The 18,606-nt window shown below is 31.9% G+C and overlaps 7 protein-coding genes and 1 non-coding gene across 8 annotated transcripts; 3 read left to right on the top strand and 5 right to left on the bottom strand.

Moving 5' to 3' along the window:
* Window positions 1–5: 5 nt before the first annotated feature.
* BX664DRAFT_293752 (translation elongation factor EF-1 alpha) lies at window positions 6–1,790 on the top strand (the record flags this gene model as incomplete). The annotated part of the gene is made up of 3 exons (XM_051542062.1): window positions 6–59; window positions 142–459; window positions 544–1,790. 3 exons carry the CDS (start codon window positions 6–8, stop codon window positions 1,546–1,548), a joined length of 1,377 nt encoding a protein of 458 aa, XP_051401047.1. The 3' UTR covers window positions 1,549–1,790.
* Window positions 1,791–2,162: 372 nt separating this feature from the next.
* BX664DRAFT_347871 (uncharacterized protein) lies at window positions 2,163–2,831 on the bottom strand (the record flags this gene model as incomplete). The annotated part of the gene is made up of 3 exons (XM_051547561.1): window positions 2,163–2,414; window positions 2,472–2,617; window positions 2,687–2,831. 3 exons carry the CDS (start codon window positions 2,829–2,831, stop codon window positions 2,163–2,165), a joined length of 543 nt encoding a protein of 180 aa, XP_051401046.1.
* Window positions 2,832–3,831: 1,000 nt separating this feature from the next.
* On the top strand, window positions 3,832–5,215 carry BX664DRAFT_327666 (uncharacterized protein). The gene is made up of 4 exons (XM_051544453.1): window positions 3,832–4,219; window positions 4,305–4,648; window positions 4,703–4,755; window positions 4,826–5,215. Exons 1-4 carry the CDS (start codon window positions 3,917–3,919, stop codon window positions 5,044–5,046), a joined length of 921 nt encoding a protein of 306 aa, XP_051401045.1. The 5' UTR covers window positions 3,832–3,916; the 3' UTR covers window positions 5,047–5,215.
* A 23-nt stretch (window positions 5,216–5,238) lies between these two features.
* BX664DRAFT_384139 (uncharacterized protein) lies at window positions 5,239–7,076 on the bottom strand. The gene is made up of 2 exons (XM_051549164.1): window positions 6,984–7,076; window positions 5,239–6,839 (listed from the first exon to the last, which is right to left on the bottom strand). Exons 1-2 carry the CDS (start codon window positions 7,033–7,035, stop codon window positions 5,392–5,394), a joined length of 1,500 nt encoding a protein of 499 aa, XP_051401044.1. The 5' UTR covers window positions 7,036–7,076; the 3' UTR covers window positions 5,239–5,391.
* Window positions 7,077–7,200: 124 nt separating this feature from the next.
* BX664DRAFT_357121 (acyltransferase ChoActase/COT/CPT) lies at window positions 7,201–9,411 on the bottom strand. The gene is made up of 4 exons (XM_051547931.1): window positions 9,338–9,411; window positions 8,864–9,276; window positions 8,272–8,797; window positions 7,201–8,195 (listed from the first exon to the last, which is right to left on the bottom strand). Exons 1-4 carry the CDS (start codon window positions 9,347–9,349, stop codon window positions 7,311–7,313), a joined length of 1,836 nt encoding a protein of 611 aa, XP_051401043.1. The 5' UTR covers window positions 9,350–9,411; the 3' UTR covers window positions 7,201–7,310.
* Window positions 9,412–9,637: 226 nt separating this feature from the next.
* On the bottom strand, window positions 9,638–14,565 carry BX664DRAFT_276947 (uncharacterized protein). The gene is made up of 13 exons (XM_051541345.1): window positions 14,455–14,565; window positions 14,242–14,383; window positions 14,059–14,156; window positions 13,524–13,991; window positions 12,325–13,438; window positions 12,131–12,234; window positions 11,933–12,037; window positions 11,767–11,876; window positions 11,572–11,687; window positions 11,197–11,501; window positions 11,011–11,125; window positions 10,241–10,927; window positions 9,638–10,146 (listed from the first exon to the last, which is right to left on the bottom strand). Exons 1-13 carry the CDS (start codon window positions 14,497–14,499, stop codon window positions 9,743–9,745), a joined length of 3,813 nt encoding a protein of 1,270 aa, XP_051401042.1. The 5' UTR covers window positions 14,500–14,565; the 3' UTR covers window positions 9,638–9,742.
* A 1,135-nt stretch (window positions 14,566–15,700) lies between these two features.
* On the bottom strand, window positions 15,701–17,451 carry BX664DRAFT_312716 (uncharacterized protein; the record flags this gene model as incomplete). Its single annotated transcript, XM_051542608.1, has 4 exons — window positions 15,701–15,886; window positions 16,973–16,990; window positions 17,138–17,251; window positions 17,314–17,451. 4 exons carry the CDS (start codon window positions 17,449–17,451, stop codon window positions 15,701–15,703), a joined length of 456 nt encoding a protein of 151 aa, XP_051401041.1.
* BX664DRAFT_t63 lies at window positions 15,748–15,819 on the top strand. Its single transcript has one exon. It is a non-coding gene; the product is annotated as a tRNA-Pro (tRNA).
* Window positions 17,452–18,606: the final 1,155 nt, after the last annotated feature.

The raw sequence follows: 18,606 nt of genomic DNA, 5'->3' as shown, positions 1-18,606 counted from the left end.
CAGCCATGGGTAAAGAAAAGACTCACGTTAACGTCGTTGTTATTGGTCACGTCGATTCCGTAAGTATTATTATTATTATTATTATTATTATCTTCTTTGTTTATTTTTTTTATGTATACTAACTTGAATGTAATTATATAGGGTAAATCTACTACTACTGGTCACTTGATCTACAAGTGTGGTGGTATTGACAAGCGTACCATTGAAAAGTTCGAAAAGGAAGCTGCTGAACTTGGTAAGGGTTCCTTCAAGTACGCCTGGGTTTTGGACAAGCTTAAGGCTGAACGTGAACGTGGTATCACTATTGATATTGCTCTCTGGAAGTTCGAAACTCCCAAGTACCATGTTACTGTCATTGACGCTCCTGGCCATCGTGATTTCATCAAGAACATGATTACTGGTACTTCTCAAGCTGATTGTGGTATTCTTATCATTGCTGCTGGTACTGGTGAATTCGAAGTAAGTAAAAAAAAAAAAAAAAAAAAAAAAAAAAAAAAAAAAGAGAATGAATATATTTATTTATTTTATTTTATTTATTCATAGGCTGGTATCTCCAAGGATGGTCAAACCCGTGAACACGCTTTGTTGGCTTTCACTCTCGGTGTCCGTCAATTGATTGTTGCTATCAACAAGATGGATTCTACCAAGTGGTCTGAAGCTCGTTTCAACGAAATCATCAAGGAAGTTTCTGGTTTCATCAAGAAGATCGGTTTCAACCCCAAGTCTGTCCCCTTCGTCCCCATTTCTGGCTGGCACGGTGACAACATGTTGGACGAATCTACCAACATGCCCTGGTACAAGGGATGGAAGAAGGAAACCAAGGCTGGTGAAAAGTCTGGTAAGACTCTTTTGGATGCTATTGATGCCATTGATCCCCCTACTCGTCCTTCCGACAAGCCTCTCCGTCTTCCTCTTCAAGATGTGTACAAGATTGGTGGTATTGGTACTGTCCCCGTTGGTCGTGTCGAAACTGGTATCATCAAGGCTGGTATGGTCGTCACCTTCGCTCCTGCTAACGTGACCACTGAAGTCAAGTCTGTTGAAATGCATCACGAACAATTGGCTGAAGGTCTTCCTGGTGACAACGTTGGTTTCAACGTCAAGAACGTCTCTGTTAAGGATATCCGTCGTGGTAACGTCTGTTCCGACTCCAAGAACGATCCTGCCAAGGAATCTGCTTCTTTCACTGCTCAAGTCATTGTCCTTAACCATCCTGGTCAAATCGGTGCTGGTTACGCTCCTGTTTTGGATTGTCACACTGCTCATATTGCTTGTAAGTTCGCTGAATTGTTGGAAAAGATTGATCGTCGTTCCGGTAAGAAGCTCGAAGATGCTCCCAAGTTCGTTAAATCTGGTGACTCTGCTATCGTCAAGATGATTCCTTCCAAGCCCATGTGTGTTGAAGCTTACACTGATTATCCTCCTCTTGGTCGTTTCGCTGTCCGTGATATGCGTCAAACCGTTGCTGTTGGTGTCATCAAGGCTGTTGAAAAGGTTGACAAGGCTGGTAAGGTTACCAAGGCTGCTACCAAGGCTGGCAAGAAATAGATTAGTTCTTTTTTTTTTATATATATAATACTAGTTTAAACCCTCTTTTGCCCCTTCTCATCATTTATCATATTTTTACACCCTGTTTATACATATTTTCATTCATTATTTAGTTTTATCACAAAAGAATATCATTTCTCTTATGGGAAAAAAAAAGTCAAAAGTACCCTGTTTTTATTATTATTATTATCATTATTTATTTTACATTCATCCTTTGAAATAAAAAAAAAATGATCTTTTGCTTTTTGTTATAAATACACAGATATCCAAACAAAAAAAATCATGCTGCTGGTTTTCAAACCCTTGTTTTCTAATCCAATGATGATGATTCTAGACCCCAAGTTTGCTTTGGTTTAATTATAGATGCAAATAATCAATCAATGTTCAAGAATGTTTGATATGCTTTGTTTGATCGACTTTATACTCCTTCTTTTTTTTTTTTTTTTTCTACGGTATACCTTCATCAACAACGAACTTCCATAATAACAAATATATATATATATATATATATATATATAAATGATTGTAAGTCTGTCCATTTTTAACCCCTTGAAAAAAGAGTACATTTTTATTGTGATAAACAATACAGTAAGTAAAAAAAAAAAAAAAAAAAATTAGAATGAGAAGGTATAGAAAATAAACATCAAGAAAAAACCTAATGGATTATAAACTACAAAATGGGATGTGGATGATGCAGAATTGCCTTGTAAAAAGATATTAGAGACTTGAGGTTTATTGGTAGAAGAAGCAGATGGATTAGAGGAATAAGGACGAACCACAATAGGTATACTTGTATTGCCACCACCTTTGGTATCGACAAAAACAATTTGATAATTACCAGCCTTTGTTTCTTTGGGAATACCATACTAGGTAGAATTAAAAAAAAAATGAGTATCCTTTCTTTCTTTTTTTTTTTTTTTTACATTCAATTGATGTTCATAATAAACTTCAGTATTAGTGGTATGTCTAAAACTGAATCCTTGACTAAGATCAGCATTGTCGGAAATAGTGGCCTGAACAAATGGTAAAGAAGGATCTCTTGTTGTAAAATAAACGGCTAATCCAAGAACTAATGATCAAAATAATAATAATAAGAGAATGATGATGATGATGATGATGATTTTTTGGAGTTACTTACCAGAAGGTAAATTAGCATCATCTGGTAAAGTATAAGTAACAGGTACGATTTGACCAGCCACATAAGGAGAATCCGGTATAGGTGCTGTCACATTGAATCGTCGATTAGTTGCTTGTACCTGAGCCCATACTCTAATCATCAGCATATGAATGATAAAAAGATATAGAATAGATATGAATGGAATATGCATTTTTTTTTTTTAATAAAAAAGAATCAAATGTAAAGAAAAGAAAGAAAAGAAATAAAATGACAAGTTAGGTTGAAATATTGGTTTTCATACTCCGTATTTTCTAAATTGGTACTTTTTTTTTAAAAAAAAAAAAATTCTATTGTACTCTTCTCCTTTTATTCTTCTCTAAATAAACAAAACTATTGACAAATTGGAATTTTTTTCTTTGGATATGAAGGTAAAGCTTGTGTAAATTAGATGTTATTATATCAAATTTACCTTTTTCATTCTTTCTTTTTTTTTTAAAAAAGAAAAAAAAGTGTAGAACTGAAAGAATTATATCAAGACAATAAAACTCCCCTCTTTGGAACAAATTGGAAAGTCTTGGTGATTGGTCAACAATACAAGATGACCCCAAAATACACCGTTTATCGTCGATTTTCCTGGCAATCTCGATCTTTTATTTTTCAGAGTAATTTTTTTTTTTTTTTTGATAAAATGTATAGCTGTGCGATTGACTTTCTTTTTTCAACAAAAATCATTAGTGAAACATCCTCAAGAACAAGAAAATGTACGGTTGACTCCAACATGACGACAGCAAATAAATTTAAATATATTTTTATTCAATAAAATAATTGTAAATTTATAAATTTAATCATCCATGTTTTTATATACGTTTCACTTATATTTTTCATATAAAAATGAGAGTTTGATATGGAATAAATTGAATCTTTAGTTTACTTAATACATATTATTAGTATTCCACTTGTTTATCATCATTTCATCATATTCAATAAAACAGCAACATCCTCCCCTTTTTTGTTAACTTATTTTTGATTACCGCTCTCTTGTGATTGGAGAGTTGCATAATCAAACCTGGCCATTCATCTTTTATAAATTGTTTCTGACCGTCTCTCTCTCTCTCTCTTGGCCTTTTTTTTTTTCTCACACGCATAATTTTTTCTGCTATAAATATTCTACCCCAATTTTTTTAATTTTTTTTTTCTTTGTTTTCCTTTTTTTTTTAAAAAAAAAAATAAATAAATTCTTTACATCAAGTTATGAAAGATACAAAATATCACAACATGATGCAACAACATAATATCCATCCTTTATCAGCTTCTATTCCTCATCCATCTATTACTTTACAACAACAACAACCTACTACTGCTTCAAGTACTAGTAATTCTACTGGTTTAGTACAAGATGCACCTACTAGTCCTATTGACTTTACAAATAATGATGCTCTTTTCATGTCACCACTCAGTCGTACTTCTCCACTTGATGACTTTGAAGATGTAGATTATCAATCTGGTTTAACTAGTTACCAAAAACAACATATGGTATCTCGACATCCTTCTTTGGTAAGTCAATAACATATATGCGGGAAGACCGGAAAGAGCAAATAAAAAGGCAACAATGATCTCATTTTTTTTTTTTTATATATAGCCAAATTCCAATTCTATGGATATTCCTCCATCTTCCAATATACCTATTCATTCGATGAAACAAGGCACATCACCATCTTCTTCTACTTTTTATACTGGTCCATATGATACCTTTCCAATGTCTGCGCCAGCCAATATTGGGCATTTTGGTCCATCCTCTCCTCCTTCTTCTTTACATTATCTTAGTGGTGATAATGCAGGCGCTCCTGTACCCATGCCTACTTCCTCTTCTTCTTCTTTATTTATTCATCCACAACAACCATATCAACAACAACAACAACAAATGGATAGTCCTGGTTCAGCGGCAAGAAGTTTTGAAGAAGATGATTATAATCTTCAAATGAAGTAAGTAAAAAAAAATGATTTATGTGGAATGGATTCTTATATTTTTCTATGTAGTATGCAAATGATGATGGATAAACGAAGACGTCGACGAGAATCACATAATGCAGGTAAGGGATGATAAAAAAAAAATGTTATCAATAACCTATTGAATTTTTTTTTTTTTTTCTTTTTGAATAGTGGAACGACGTAGAAGAGAAAATATCAATGAACGAATTCAAGAATTAGGCACCTTATTACCGGAGATGATGGCGGAAACCAATGCAAACAATAAACCAAACAAAGGTGCAATTTTACGACATTCGGTGGATCATATTCGTCATTTACAACAAGAAGTCAATTCTTATTCTCGGCGGGTGCAAGAATTGGAAGCTGCTTTAGCAAAGTTACAATCAAAATAGTCCCCTTATATATATATTTTATTTATTTATTTATTTATGTTATATATTCTTTTTTCTTTGTTTTTTTTTTATTGTTCTATTCGTATGATTCTTTGTCTGTATCCTTTTTGTTATTATGTTCATATATAATCTTATTTTACATATGCATTTTCTTCTTTTTTTTTTTTTTGTCAATAAATAAAACAGTTCATGCATCTATCAAATACAATCAATTTTTTTTTTTTTGAAAAAGTGGGTCATTTTTTATTTTCATCAATCATTAACCAATACACAGGTATACAAAATGTATTCTAAACTACATCCCAAAAGAACCAAACCAATATAAAAGGAATCATAAAAAAAGTATCAGGACCAAGGATTTTCGTCCAACATATCTTGTCGCCAACCAAAAGAAGAGACTCTTGAATGATCATCCTTTAAGCCATCATCAATCCCAGCAAAACCAATATCACGTTGTTCACTAGCCACATATTTCAAAAAATCATCTTCATCGTCATTGCAACCGTTTTCATGTGCTGCATTCTTGGATGAATGCCAATTCTCTATCAAATCCGCAAATGCTGCTCGTTTTGCTGGCTCGATTTCCTTCCAATTCTTTTCCAAATCTTGTTTTGTATGATTACTGGTGGGAAAAGGTGTACTCATGGTTGGTGTCAAGAAAGCCGCTGTGTTGTCCCAAGGATTACTACTATTATTATTATTGCTGGAGATCATAGGATTCGAGCGGGGTATGCTGGTCACGTTCCTCTTACTAGTCGGTGTACTTGAAGATCCAGTGATGGCTAAAGAATGGAACTGGGTCACTGATGCATAGAGTTCTGGATCATCATCATAGTTCATCAACATGGTAGATGGAGATAAAACCGAAGATTCCATTGCAAATGCACGAGTTGCTTCATCTTCCATCATGGCGGCCTTTTGTCGTTGTAAGTTACGAGTCTCTTCATCATCATCATCATTGTTGTTGTTGTTATATTCCACGGATGACTCTATTTGGCGTAATAAATCCTGTTGTTGATGTTTTTTGTGGACACGAGGAGGAGGTGGTGGAGGTATACTAGCAGATGATTGTTGAGGATTGCCCAAGATAGGTGAAGAAGACGTAGAAGATGGAAACGAGGAAAGAGAAGAAGTGGAAGAAGATACCAAAGAAGAAATAGGAGTTCTTGATGATATGGATGCAGGTCGTCGAGCCGGTGGCAAAGGAGGTGGTTGTTTCTTCGGTGTATCAGAGTGTTTTGGTTGAGATGAAGACTGTGAGTTAAGAGAAGAAGATGAGTTCACTCTAGGCGGTGGTAACGGTGGTGATGAAACTTGCGACGTTTGTTGAGGTTGAGTACCAGAGGACGATTGTGATGTAGGTTGTATTGGTATAAGTGTAGATTGACTGAGTCGAGGGGAGGAAGTAGATTGATTTGCTATCCTTGGTGATGTTGAAGTACTTTTCCTTGTTGCTAAGTTTGATGTTGTTTTTCTTTTTCCACCAAATAAAAAGTCGTCGTCATCATCGTCGTCGTTATCGTCTATATGATGAGTACTGTCGTCATCGTCATCAATTAGTTTCAATGAAGCTGATGGTCGTAAGGAAGTAGAGGAACGTAGGTTGTTCCGTTTGTTGCCGAACTTGCTGACATCGATACCACCAAAAATGCTTCCAGTAGAAGAAGTTGAACTACTACCTGGTGAACTGGACCGTGATAAAGGATCTAAAGGTGACTTGGACTGACTTTTTCTAGAAGATACAGGATCAGGTGATTTCAGTGATGTTGTTGTAGCAGTAGCATTCAAAGGATCTATAAACATAAACATAATATAAAAAAAAAAGGAAGGTGTTAATTTTTCGCTTGGCAAAATAAAAAAAAAAAAAAAAAGGATAAAACGAGAACATATTCATGTATATTACAAGGTTTACAAATCATCTTTTTCTTTCGACTTACCATCACCAAATAAATGACCATGTTTTGCTCTTTGTTTTGATTTGAAGGACATTAGTGATTAAAAATAAAGAAATAAAAAGGGATGAAAGGAAGAGATAAAGAAAAACAAAAAAATGAAATAAGGAAAGACAGCGGGAAAGGAAAAAATAAAGCCCTTTCAAAAAAAAAAAAAAATAATAATTAAAAATTCGAAAGTAATATTAAATAGTCAAATGAAAAAAGGAGAAACAATTGAATCAATACAGATATATTTTTATTGATTATAATATGTATATAATAATTGGGCTATACACTAAAAGGGAAATATAATGGGAAATGATTTACAGTCTAAAGTTTGGCTTGAGCAGGGATTTCATTGGATAATAATTCACGAAGATCTTCACAAGCACTTTCCAAAGCTTGTCTAAAATGAACAGTACCATTCACATATTTCTTGCCGTCAATTGTTAGATCCTTGACACTAGCTACATTAAATTGAATCACATGATTGTTCACCATATAAGCAATACCAAAACCATCAGGTACAACTTGACCCCATCCATAACCATCAAAGTATTCGGAAGCCAATTGAGATGTAGATAAATACCAGTGAGAAGTCTTACCAAAGCTAGGATCAGTGAATAAACTAGGTTTAGTTTCATTGGGACGTAAGGAGTTCTTGAGTCCAAATAAGTGACGATCCACACCATGAGCATTAGTAGCTTGTCCCATATAAGCACCTTGAGCCTTCAAAGCAGTACGGAATAAGGCAATTTTTTCCGTATCAGGCACTGAAGGATCTTCCATAGCCTTCACAAACGCAATACTTTCATTAGACACAGTACGGTTGGTTTCAGTACGACCACGTTGGAATTTGCGAGTCATACCAGCTTCATAAGTAGCACGACTAACACCAAACATCTTGTAATAAGCTAATTGAATCACCATTTGTGCAAAACCATCAGGAGAGCACTTGAATTTCTTGATTTGGTTCTTGCCAAGACCATTGAAAGCAAGCACAGTCAAATCATGATTGGCAATAGCAGCATCAAAGTTCTTTTCAGCTAAAGCAATATGACCCTTGACAGCATCATCAGCATAAAGTTGAATTTCGACAGGTTGAGGAAGGCTAGGACGTACAGAGACAGTACCATGATTCACCTTATTCTTGGCTAAACTTTCACAAATATAGTTATTCAATCGAGCAGTGACCATACCATCCATACAAGAGTGCTAATTTTGAAAATAAATAAATAAATACCCTTATGTAAAAAAAAAAAAAAAAAAAAAAGTGATTTCAATAACTTACTTCACCAATAAAACCAGCCTTGCCATTTTCAAACACTGCAAATTGTAAAGGTTTATCAAAGAAACGATTACGACCATCACCATGCCAACAAGCACGAGACAATTCATCACGAGTCACAGGGGAATAATCATCCAAACATACAACAAAACTAGCAGATTCAATCTTTTCCAAAGCAGCCTTATTTTCACCATGAGCAGCCAATAAAGCTTCACGAGCATCTGTCCAGTTATCACGGTTTTCAGTAGTCAATACACCCAAAGGTAATCCTTTGTCTTGGCCGGCAAGATCAATAACACGTTGGAATTGTTGTTCTATTTCAGTGGTGGAGAGTTGTTGACCATTGTGAACCACGTCCACAAAATAGAATCGATTCTTGCGAATAACAATGATATGAGTGTTTTCAATAGGATCAAAACTGATTTCAATATCCGAGGGTTTTTTGGGAATACGACAATTGTTGAACATGTACTTGTAAGAGTCCATACATAAAGGTTCACCCTTAGCATATTCAATAGGCAATGTTTTTCTAAAAAGAGAATAATAATGTTAAAACCAAAAGAATTATTAAAAAAAAAAAAAAAACAATACTTACTGAACAATATCCTTCTTGAATTCAAGAGCAGCTGTGGTAATGGCAGCAGCACGTTGAGCAGGTTTCTTTCGAAGTTTATCATCCTTATAAGCAAAGAAGTAACTAACATTGATAACTACAGAGTCACGATAACCCATATAAGCTTGATCCAACCACCATTCTTCCATCCAGTTAACAATATTTGGATCTTGAGCGCGAGCTACTAAACGCTTTTGTAATTCTTGACCAAGACCACCAGGGGCGATAAATTCCTTGGCTGCTTGTTCTGTTTTTTGATATTCAGCATCTGACAATAAAGGTCGTACGGATTTCAAATACATTGCAATAGTACGGTTCAATTCGGGAACTGGTAACTTTGGTAAATTGGCTTGATATTGGAACATGGGACCAGCAGCATTAGGGTCAATAGGTGTCTATAAAAATTAATTATAAATAAATGAGCTTTATTTGACTATTTTATATTAGATAACATACTTTGGGTGCCATGGTTCAAAAAGAAATAAAGTGAATAATGAAGAAAGAAACAAAGAAAGAAAGAAGGAAAAAAAAAAGAAAAGTTTAAGGAAAAAAAAAAAAGGCGGGGAGAAAAATTCAAAATAAGTTCAACGGGGAAGGGAGAGAGAGAGAAAAAAAAAAAAAAAAGGAGTATGAATATGAAAAAAGCTGACACTATTTTCTTGTGATTTGACTGGATAATTTCATCCTTTTCGACTATGCTAAGTCAGCAGAATTCCATATAAAAAATCATCAGTAACACAAAAAGTCTATTCCAAATAAAGTAGTTTTTAAGCCAAATTTCAATTCTTTTTTTTTTATTTATTTAGTTATTTAAACAAATGAAATTTCATATACTACACTAAGATAAACTATATATATATATTATGTATTGACTTCATTATTTTTTTCATTATCATCAGTATCATCCATTCCAAATAAAGGTAATTGAAGCCATTTTGAAGTATTAAATGTAGAGGAAAGTCTATTGAATGTTTGTTCTTCTGTATCAAGTAAAGGTTGTATTGTTCGTTTGGCCATTCCTATATCTCGATATAAACATTCCACTGCTGTCTTAGTACCATTTTCTTGTCGAATCGCCTCACCTAGTAATTTTGCTTTATTAATCATTGTAGTATCTTGAGTAATCGTCACCAAATGTTCCTTGAGTTTGTTCTTAGTTAATTTTGCCATACATATGCCCACTCCAAGTTCTTCCACACGTTGTCCCCAGAATCGTTGATCACCAAAAAATGGTTTGATGATTGTTGGTACACCTGCTCTTAGACCTAGAAATGAATATATATAAATATAATCAATCATCATCATTTCATTTTGAATTTACAAACGTGCACATATATAAGAAAAAAAAAGAAATATTACCCGCTGCACAAGTTCCAGCACCACCGTGATGGACTACACCTTGAACCAATGGAAAAAGCCAATCATGAGGAACAGAATCCAATTTTAAGATCGAATCCGGATGATCTTGTAAAATCTGCGTTGATGATTCCTGTTGTTCTGATATTCTTGTTGACCATCCTTTACAAACAATAGCACGTACATTGGCTTCAATAACAGCTTCAGTAATCACACGAGACATTGCCACAGGATCTGAAACAATGATAGATCCAAATCCAATATATACTATAGGTCGTCTGTCTTGATCTTTTTGAGTGGAATCCAAATGGAGAAAGCGAAGTAATTCAGGAGAAGGTTGCCATTTGCCCTCTTTCATCGATAAAATTTTTTCATCCAAAAACCAATATCCAGTACAATGAACGTAGTCAGGCCAATCTTTGGGTGCAGGTTGTACAAGAGGTGAAAATGAATAAAGATAAGGGATTCGCCATAATTCCAACCGTTCCAATGTTGTAGAAGCCAAACCAAGTTTTTCACGTCGAAATCGATTGATAGGTCTCGCAGTTCCTGCCCACAATGCCATTTCTATCATCATATAAGTCATGTCGTTATATATTCGTCCACCTGCATAATTTGGAGTTGCAAAAGGATGAGGGAATTTTGTTGTTTTTGTCCATGGAAATGGCATTGATCTAAAATAAGGAATTTCTATAATCAAGACAACAAACAACATTTTAAATATAGGTACAAAAAAAAAAAAAAGAATTTACAAATAGATGATAATAACGTACCTAATTTTTCGGCCAAATGAATACCAACCATAGCACTGGGACTTTCAATTAAAACATCAGATCCTTGACATGCTTCCCAACTTGTTTCCAATAATGTTTCAAACCAATTGTAAAACTAAAAATGAAAAAAAAAGAATTAGATTCATATTCATAGAACCGTCTTTTTTTTATATATATATAACTTACGAATTTGTAACCACTTTTGATAAAAGAAAAGGATAAAAAGTCATTATCGATACAAAGTTTCATCAATTCACCAGGATCACCACCAATAGATTTGAATTCAATTCCATAATTTTCTACCCACGATCGGTATTCTTCATGAGAGGCAATTCGACAGTGATGACCATCCTGTTGTAATTGTTTACATAATGCAATATACGGTTGTACATCTCCACGGGATCCAATAGTCAAACACGTAATAGTTAATTGTTTGGGTGTGGTACGATTTTGTTCTGATATTGATAAACTTGAAAGAAGTGGAGGGCCATCTATGTAGTACAAACAAGTTGTCAAAAATCAATTGCATAGTATCACATAACATTAAAACAATAGTCTTACTGTATTGAGATGGTGGTACAACATGTTCCTTGGAAGTGATATCTTCAAGTTGAATAGATCGTGATCTCCTTCTTTGAGGAGCAGGTGTAAGAGGAGAACTTGATTCACGTTTATTACTATGTATTCCAAAAAAAGAAGAAGTCATTTTTTTTAATACCTTATATCGTTTGTTCTTTTTTTTTTTTTCCTTTATACCTATCTGATTCACTGGATTCCTGTTGATCATTATGATATCTTTGTAATTCAAGATTCAATAAAGCATAACAACTATCACGAAGCTCTATAGATGAGAAATCGAAAAAAATCTAGAAATAAACAAGATGTAAGTATCATCATAATACAATTATATTTATAGGCTTACTTCTTCATGCATATCCTTTACTGTTACACCAAGACCATGTTGTAGGTAATATCCACGACTTTTCAATTGACGTATGTTGATGATATCTGTGAATGGAATAACAATCTTTATAAATAAAATAAAATGAATCAGGAGTGATAAATAAAATCAAATTCCCTAATATTGTTTTTTTTTTGTTATTATTATGTTCTAGGTTACCTTTTGCTGTCCAGCCAAGACACTAGCATGAAAACAAGCATAATCTTGAGTACAATATAACCGACCATAATAAGGAATCATTCTCCAAACAAAAGCACGATACACTATAATGATAAAAAAAAAAAGTAAGTAAGTATTGATTCGCTCACCGTAAAAAAAAAAAAAAAAAAAAAAAAAAGGAGGAAGAGACTTACTTGCATGGACATTAGTATTATCAGTATCCAACATGGGGAAATATTTCTGTATTTCATCGTTCAATCTTGATTGTTCGGTTCCATCTTTCATTATTGCTATTGTTGTTGATTGATCATCCATTCCAAGTTGTTGTCGTATACCATCACAAAGCCAAATATCTTCTTTTTTCTTCCAAACTTGTTGATCCGAGAAAATGTTGTGTGTAAATGGTGCTGCAAGTTGAAGTAATTGAGGTGCCACAGGAAATGATAAATGTTTTCTTGCTATGGTTGTTCCTACTGCCACGGGACTTTTAGTATCGTTCGACCGTTCTAGTTCTCGTGATGAATCAATGGAAGAAGATATGTCATCATCATTATGAATATCATTTCGTCGTTTCATACTGGGAAAATAATCCTTGGATAAATGTTGAAAAGGAAAAGTTGCATAATGTTTGATTGTTTGTAAAGAACTGCTTCGTAGCCGTTTTGTTGTATTCGCCATAATTGATTTTGTAACTGGAGGAGCACTAACATTTCCACTTGACGATGACGATGACGATGATGATGATGATGATGATGGTGATGGTGACGATGGTGGTGCTACTAGGTTAGGAGTTGAAGAATATACAAACTGGTTATTGTCGTTATTGTTATTGTTGTTATTGTCATTCTCACATGATGATGATGATGAAGAAGAAGGAAGAGTCAAAGATGATATTTGATTGGATGGTGAGTTTTTGTTGAAATGTTTGAGTGCTTTGTATACTGATCCATCACGTGTAGATTTGACTTGTTCTGATAGATGTATCACTGGTCCATTCTTGAATACCATATCCAATTTGTTTGCGTCGTCAGTAGAAGGACGGGATGATGCACATGCCTTGGTAAAAGCATTCATCATATAAGTTGAACCTGCTGATCGAACGTTTTCACTATCACCAAAAGCTGCCAAGGTAGAGATAACTGATAAAGGGTCTGCTGCATCCAATTGAGTGAGTTCTTCGTCACCACTTATCGAAGATGATGTACTTTTGGAATCATTGTCATCATCGTAATTTGTATGTCGTTTTTTCCAACAGTTGTGAATGGTATCATATGCTTCATCGATATCAGGAAAGAAAGCAAAATAATACTAATAATAATAATAATAATAATAATAATAATAATAAACGATTAGTCTAATCATCAATCAAATTTCTTTCCATATATGTACTTACTTCATTTTCGCCGTCTGTCGCGTCAACAAGTGTATGGTTTTCGAGTGTTTGATCTGGTATATCAGAGATGCATACCTTGATATATTCAGCAAATTCAAAAGCAGAATCTTTGGTGATATTTGTCGTTTTGTTGTAAGGTAAAACAATACGAACACTATTTCCATCGTTCTTTGCTATAAACATAGTACGTCGTAAGTCGTCTAACCATTCTTTTTTGGATATTTCAGAGTCTGCAATGAAGGTATATCGTTCATTAGGTGTTACTATTTTGAAACCTAATTTCCTTGTTTTTGATTCTTGAATGTCTATCACATTTTTTAATTTGATGCTTCCCAAAGGTTGATAGTGATGTTCAGCAGATTCGTACCAAGAAATGACGTTATATTGTAATATAAAATAATATCGATAGCTGAGTGGTGAAGTCTTATGATTCTTTTTTGTCAAATATCCAGACTTTCTAGGAGAATCCTAAAAATATTCAAAACAAAGTATTATTATTTTTTATGAATGTATTTATTATTTTTTTTTATTTTACCTCTTTTCCAGGTAAAGGAGCATAAAAACAAATACGTTCATCAGTCACGTATAACCATCCAGGTAGAGTAACTAGTCGAACAAGGTAACATGGGTATTCTTTTTTTTTTTTAAAAAAAAAAAAAAAAAAAAAAAAAAAAAGAAATGAGAAAAAAAAAAAAAGGGAGAAATATTTTTGAGTTACCACCAATGATATTTTCACTGTCTGACAAAGAGAAGGCTGATCGGATAAGAGTTTGATGATCATTCTTATCTATTTTGATAGCAGGTTTAGTTTCAATAGACATTTCTGAATGAATGGTATTATTATAAGATATAGATGAATGCTAAAAAGATATCATTATTAATAATAAAACTCTCTTTTTTCTTATTTTTTTTTTCTTTCCTTCCTTTTTACCTTTAATAATGATTTAACTGGTATGGTATCATCAGTAGAATTCATTGAATGATATTGAATATATTATATAAAAAAATAAAAAAAAAAAAATAAAAAACAAAATTGAAAAATATAAATGATAAAAAAAAAAAGGGTAAAAGAAAGAGAAAGAAAAAGAAAGAAAAAAAAGTGTTATAAAAAGAAATCTAATCGGGTAAACTAACAAAACCAAATCTTTTCGCTCCGATTTTAAACAATATAGAAATGTGATCAAAAAAAAAAAAAAAAAAAGATAAATAATATAAGTTTTGATATTATATAACAAGGGGATAAAAACATTTTATTTCATTTATACTATTTCTTTCCCATGTTATCATCTTGATTTATAATAATTTATAATTCATGATGAATGATAATTTCTTTTTTTTTTTTTTTTCAAATATATCAACTACTTTTCCCCCAAAAAAGGAAATGGAACCATTCATGCTAAAGTCTTATTGTTCTACAATGTCGGGGAACGTTCCAATAGGACAAAAAAAAAAAAAAAAAAAGCCAAAGATCATCTGAAGCATAGCCTGTTTCATCTTTTTTACTCTATAGAGTGGTAATATTCATCTTTATATAAAATATATTTCTCCCTCTTTTTCATATATAATATTGTTCTTTATTTCCATATATTTACTAAATCTAATATATAAAATCAAACCAATAAATGATACTAATACACAGTAATATGTATCTAGAGTAAATAACCATGTTGATGTTTTGTCGAAAAGATATCATCAGATTTTCTTGTCTATCCACATTTTTTCAACGTATAATACTTTTTTTTTTTTCAATCCAATATGATAAATTTGTAAAATTCAATAAATAAAAAAAAAAATAGATTAGTAAGTGTTTTTATGCTGTTGTTCCTTATATCATGTTACCTTATTTCACCAATTATTCATCTTAAATACGTTCCTAATTGCCAATAGAAAAAAAAAAAAAGGAAGAAGGATTATACATCTAATTGAACCAAGGAATGTAAAGTTTGGTACATATATCTAAGCATCGTTCATTCAATGAGCTTTGTAATGTAATTTATTTCAAAAAAAAATATATAATAATAAAAATAAGAAAAAAAGACGAAAGATTACAAACAAACAAAAAAAAAAAACAAAAAAAAAAAAAGGAGGATGAGACACCGACTCACGCCAAAAATCGCGTGACCTTGAGGCTTCCGTGTTAACCCAGCAAAGAAATACTCGATGCTGATTGGCTGAAATTAAAATGAGATTTTTAATGAAGTAATCAGTCCAATTTTCAACGTTTGGCTTCTTGGTTTAGTGGTATAATTCTCGCTTAGGGTGCGAGAGGTCCCGGGTTCGATTCCCGGAGAAGCCCTTAGCTTTTGCTCCATTACATCGGGTAAAAATATAGCCAGTTGTCGTGTTGTTAACGGGAAGAGAGACTAAGAGAAAATAAAAGTTTATATATATAAAACTATTGTTAAGTGATTTTTTGGTTGTAAAATTGAAAAAGTAATTCGGATGATTGAAAGAGAATAAGTTGTTTAGTGAGCACCAGTACTTGATTACGCAAGCACACGTATAAGAAAAGAAATAAAATAAAAAAGAAAAGTAAAGTAAAAAAAAATAAAGTCTTGTTCCAAATTTGGAAACTAAAAGTAGAGTAAAATTGTTCTGACTTTAAATATAGAACAAAGTGAGCCAATCAAAAGTGATAATCCACAATACAATCAAGTAGGGATAAAAAGTAAAGATTTATTTAAAAAATATAATAAAAAAATTGACTGATTTAAAAAACGAATAAGAAAACTGAAGTATTTATACTAATTATAAGTTAACGTTAAAAAATAAAAACGAAAATGAGAATAGAAGCGGTGTTGGTAAATTTTTTTTTTTTTTTTTTTCAACAAGTACTTTGAGTGGATGATTGTTTTATAGTGTTAAGGATTTTTTTTGGTACTTAACGGATGATTGAAAATTTAAGATTGATGGATGATCTTATTAATATAATAATATTGATGATGATTGTTCGTATAGTGAGCATCAGTTCTTTTATATAAAAAGAACAAAAGTAAAATAAAAAAATATAAATGTAAACCAAAAAGGAAATAGATGTCTTGGTGATTTGATCACAGATGATGATGATCAATCAAATAACTTGAATAAAAAGCTTGATGATTGCTTGATGATAAAAAAAAATAAAGATAAAACTTAGGATGATTTGTTCCTGAAGAGTGGCCAATGTGATTTTGGTTAAAAAAAAAAAAAAAAAAAAAAAACAACCTTTTTTATTGAATAAAAATATAAAAAAATTGACAATTCAAAAAAAGAAAACTAAAATACGATGGCTATTTATACTAAAGTAAAAAGAATAAATAAATAAAAATAAAAAAAAAAAAACATAGTGTTTGAAAAAAGAATTGAATAAAAAAATAAAAAGAATTTCATTGATCGTGTGTTTTTTCATACTCAACAATAGATTTGATGGATGATATTATTATAATAATAATAATATCGTTGATGATTACTTGTAGTGAGCACCAGATCTTTTATAAAAAAAAGAACAAAACAGTATAAGGTAAATTTAAATATATGTTCCAAATATAGAAGTAGATGTCTTGATTATTTGATCACACTTGAGGATGATCAAAGAATAAACTTTGGTAAAGCGTCCATCCATCATTTTTTTTAACCTTGCGCATGATCTTCTTGTTTGCTTCAACACTTCCACCTATTTGCTTCATCAGTTCCCTTAAATACAAGTTTCGAACCCTGATATAAACTTGAGACCCTTGTCTTGAAGTAGGCTGGTCAAATTTTTTGCATGTATAAGATCCAGTAGAATAGGTATGACTTGTAGATAAATAACCTTTTCCAGTTCTTGAGTCGCATTTTTGTGATTATTGTAGACATTCAAATACTGCGAATATTGTTGAATGAATTCGACTTCGAGTCTTTCTGCCTTAGTCATTGGTCGAGCGAGTAAATAATTTTGGATAGCTTGCATTTTTAAGATTTGGATTATGTTCATTCGATTATTTATTTTGTATATTAATTTCCTAAACTTAATATACATACTGGCGTGATAAAAGAGAGACAATGTTATTCGGAGAAGTGAAGTAATGAGGTGATATAATGTAAAAGAAAAATATAGAGAGAAGAAAAAAAAATAAAAATAAACTACAATGATGTGATAAATAAATCGGATGTTCAAAATACCAAAAAGTCATAACAACACAGTCGTGTGCCTTTTTGGGATTTATCGTTAGGAGGATGTCAGATTTTTACTAGGTAGTGTTACGGATTTTTTTTTTTTTTTGTTACTTGGTAGATGATTGATTAATAGAATAGATGGATAATAGTATTAAAATAATAATGTCAATGATGATTACGTTGTAGTGAGCATCGGTTCTTTTTTATAAAAAGGACAAAAGTATTGTGATAAAAAAAAATAAAAGTAATCTGGAAAAGGAAATAGGTGTCTTGAATATATGATCACTTTTGATGATGATGATCAATAAAAAAAAAAAAAATTAAAGTAACTTTAGTATAAAAAAACTTGATCATTGCTTGATTATAATAAAATAAAGATAAAACTTAGGATGATTAATTCCTTAAGAGTGGTTAATGAGATTAGATTCAAAAAAAAAAAAAAAAGTTGATAAAAAGAAAGGAAAAAAAAAATAAGAGGATATTTATATATAAAAAGAAAAGGATAATCATGCGAATTAAAAATATTCAAATGAAAATATGCATGATTCCAGATGCAATTGGGGGAACCAAGCTGTTGACTTTTAAAATTTTTTGACCTCTTCATAACGTGCAGCATTTTTTTATTTCTTTTGTTCTTTCTTTTCTTTTCTTTTATTTATTTTTTTAATAATCTCGCACTCAACACTCCTTATGTTATATTTCTTTTCATACAGCACCATTATAAAGAAGCTATAGTTAGCTTATTTGTAGGTATCATTCAATAGAATTAAAATAAAAATGATCTTATCAACGAAAAAAGAAAATATTTATATAAACTTTTTTTTTTTTTTTTTATGCAGGTTTAATTGACTCAACCTCTATCCTACTTATTATTCAATCACTAATGGAAGGTTTTATCGTCCTAACCTTTCTACACCACAAATCAAGTTACTTGCTGCTTCGTATATCA

Source organism: Halteromyces radiatus (genome assembly GCF_025201355.1).
Source record: "Halteromyces radiatus strain CBS 162.75 chromosome Unknown BX664scaffold_3, whole genome shotgun sequence".
Taxonomy (NCBI): Eukaryota; Fungi; Mucoromycota; class Mucoromycetes; order Mucorales; family Cunninghamellaceae; genus Halteromyces; species Halteromyces radiatus.
This window is presented reverse-complemented; position numbering and strand designations above follow the sequence as displayed.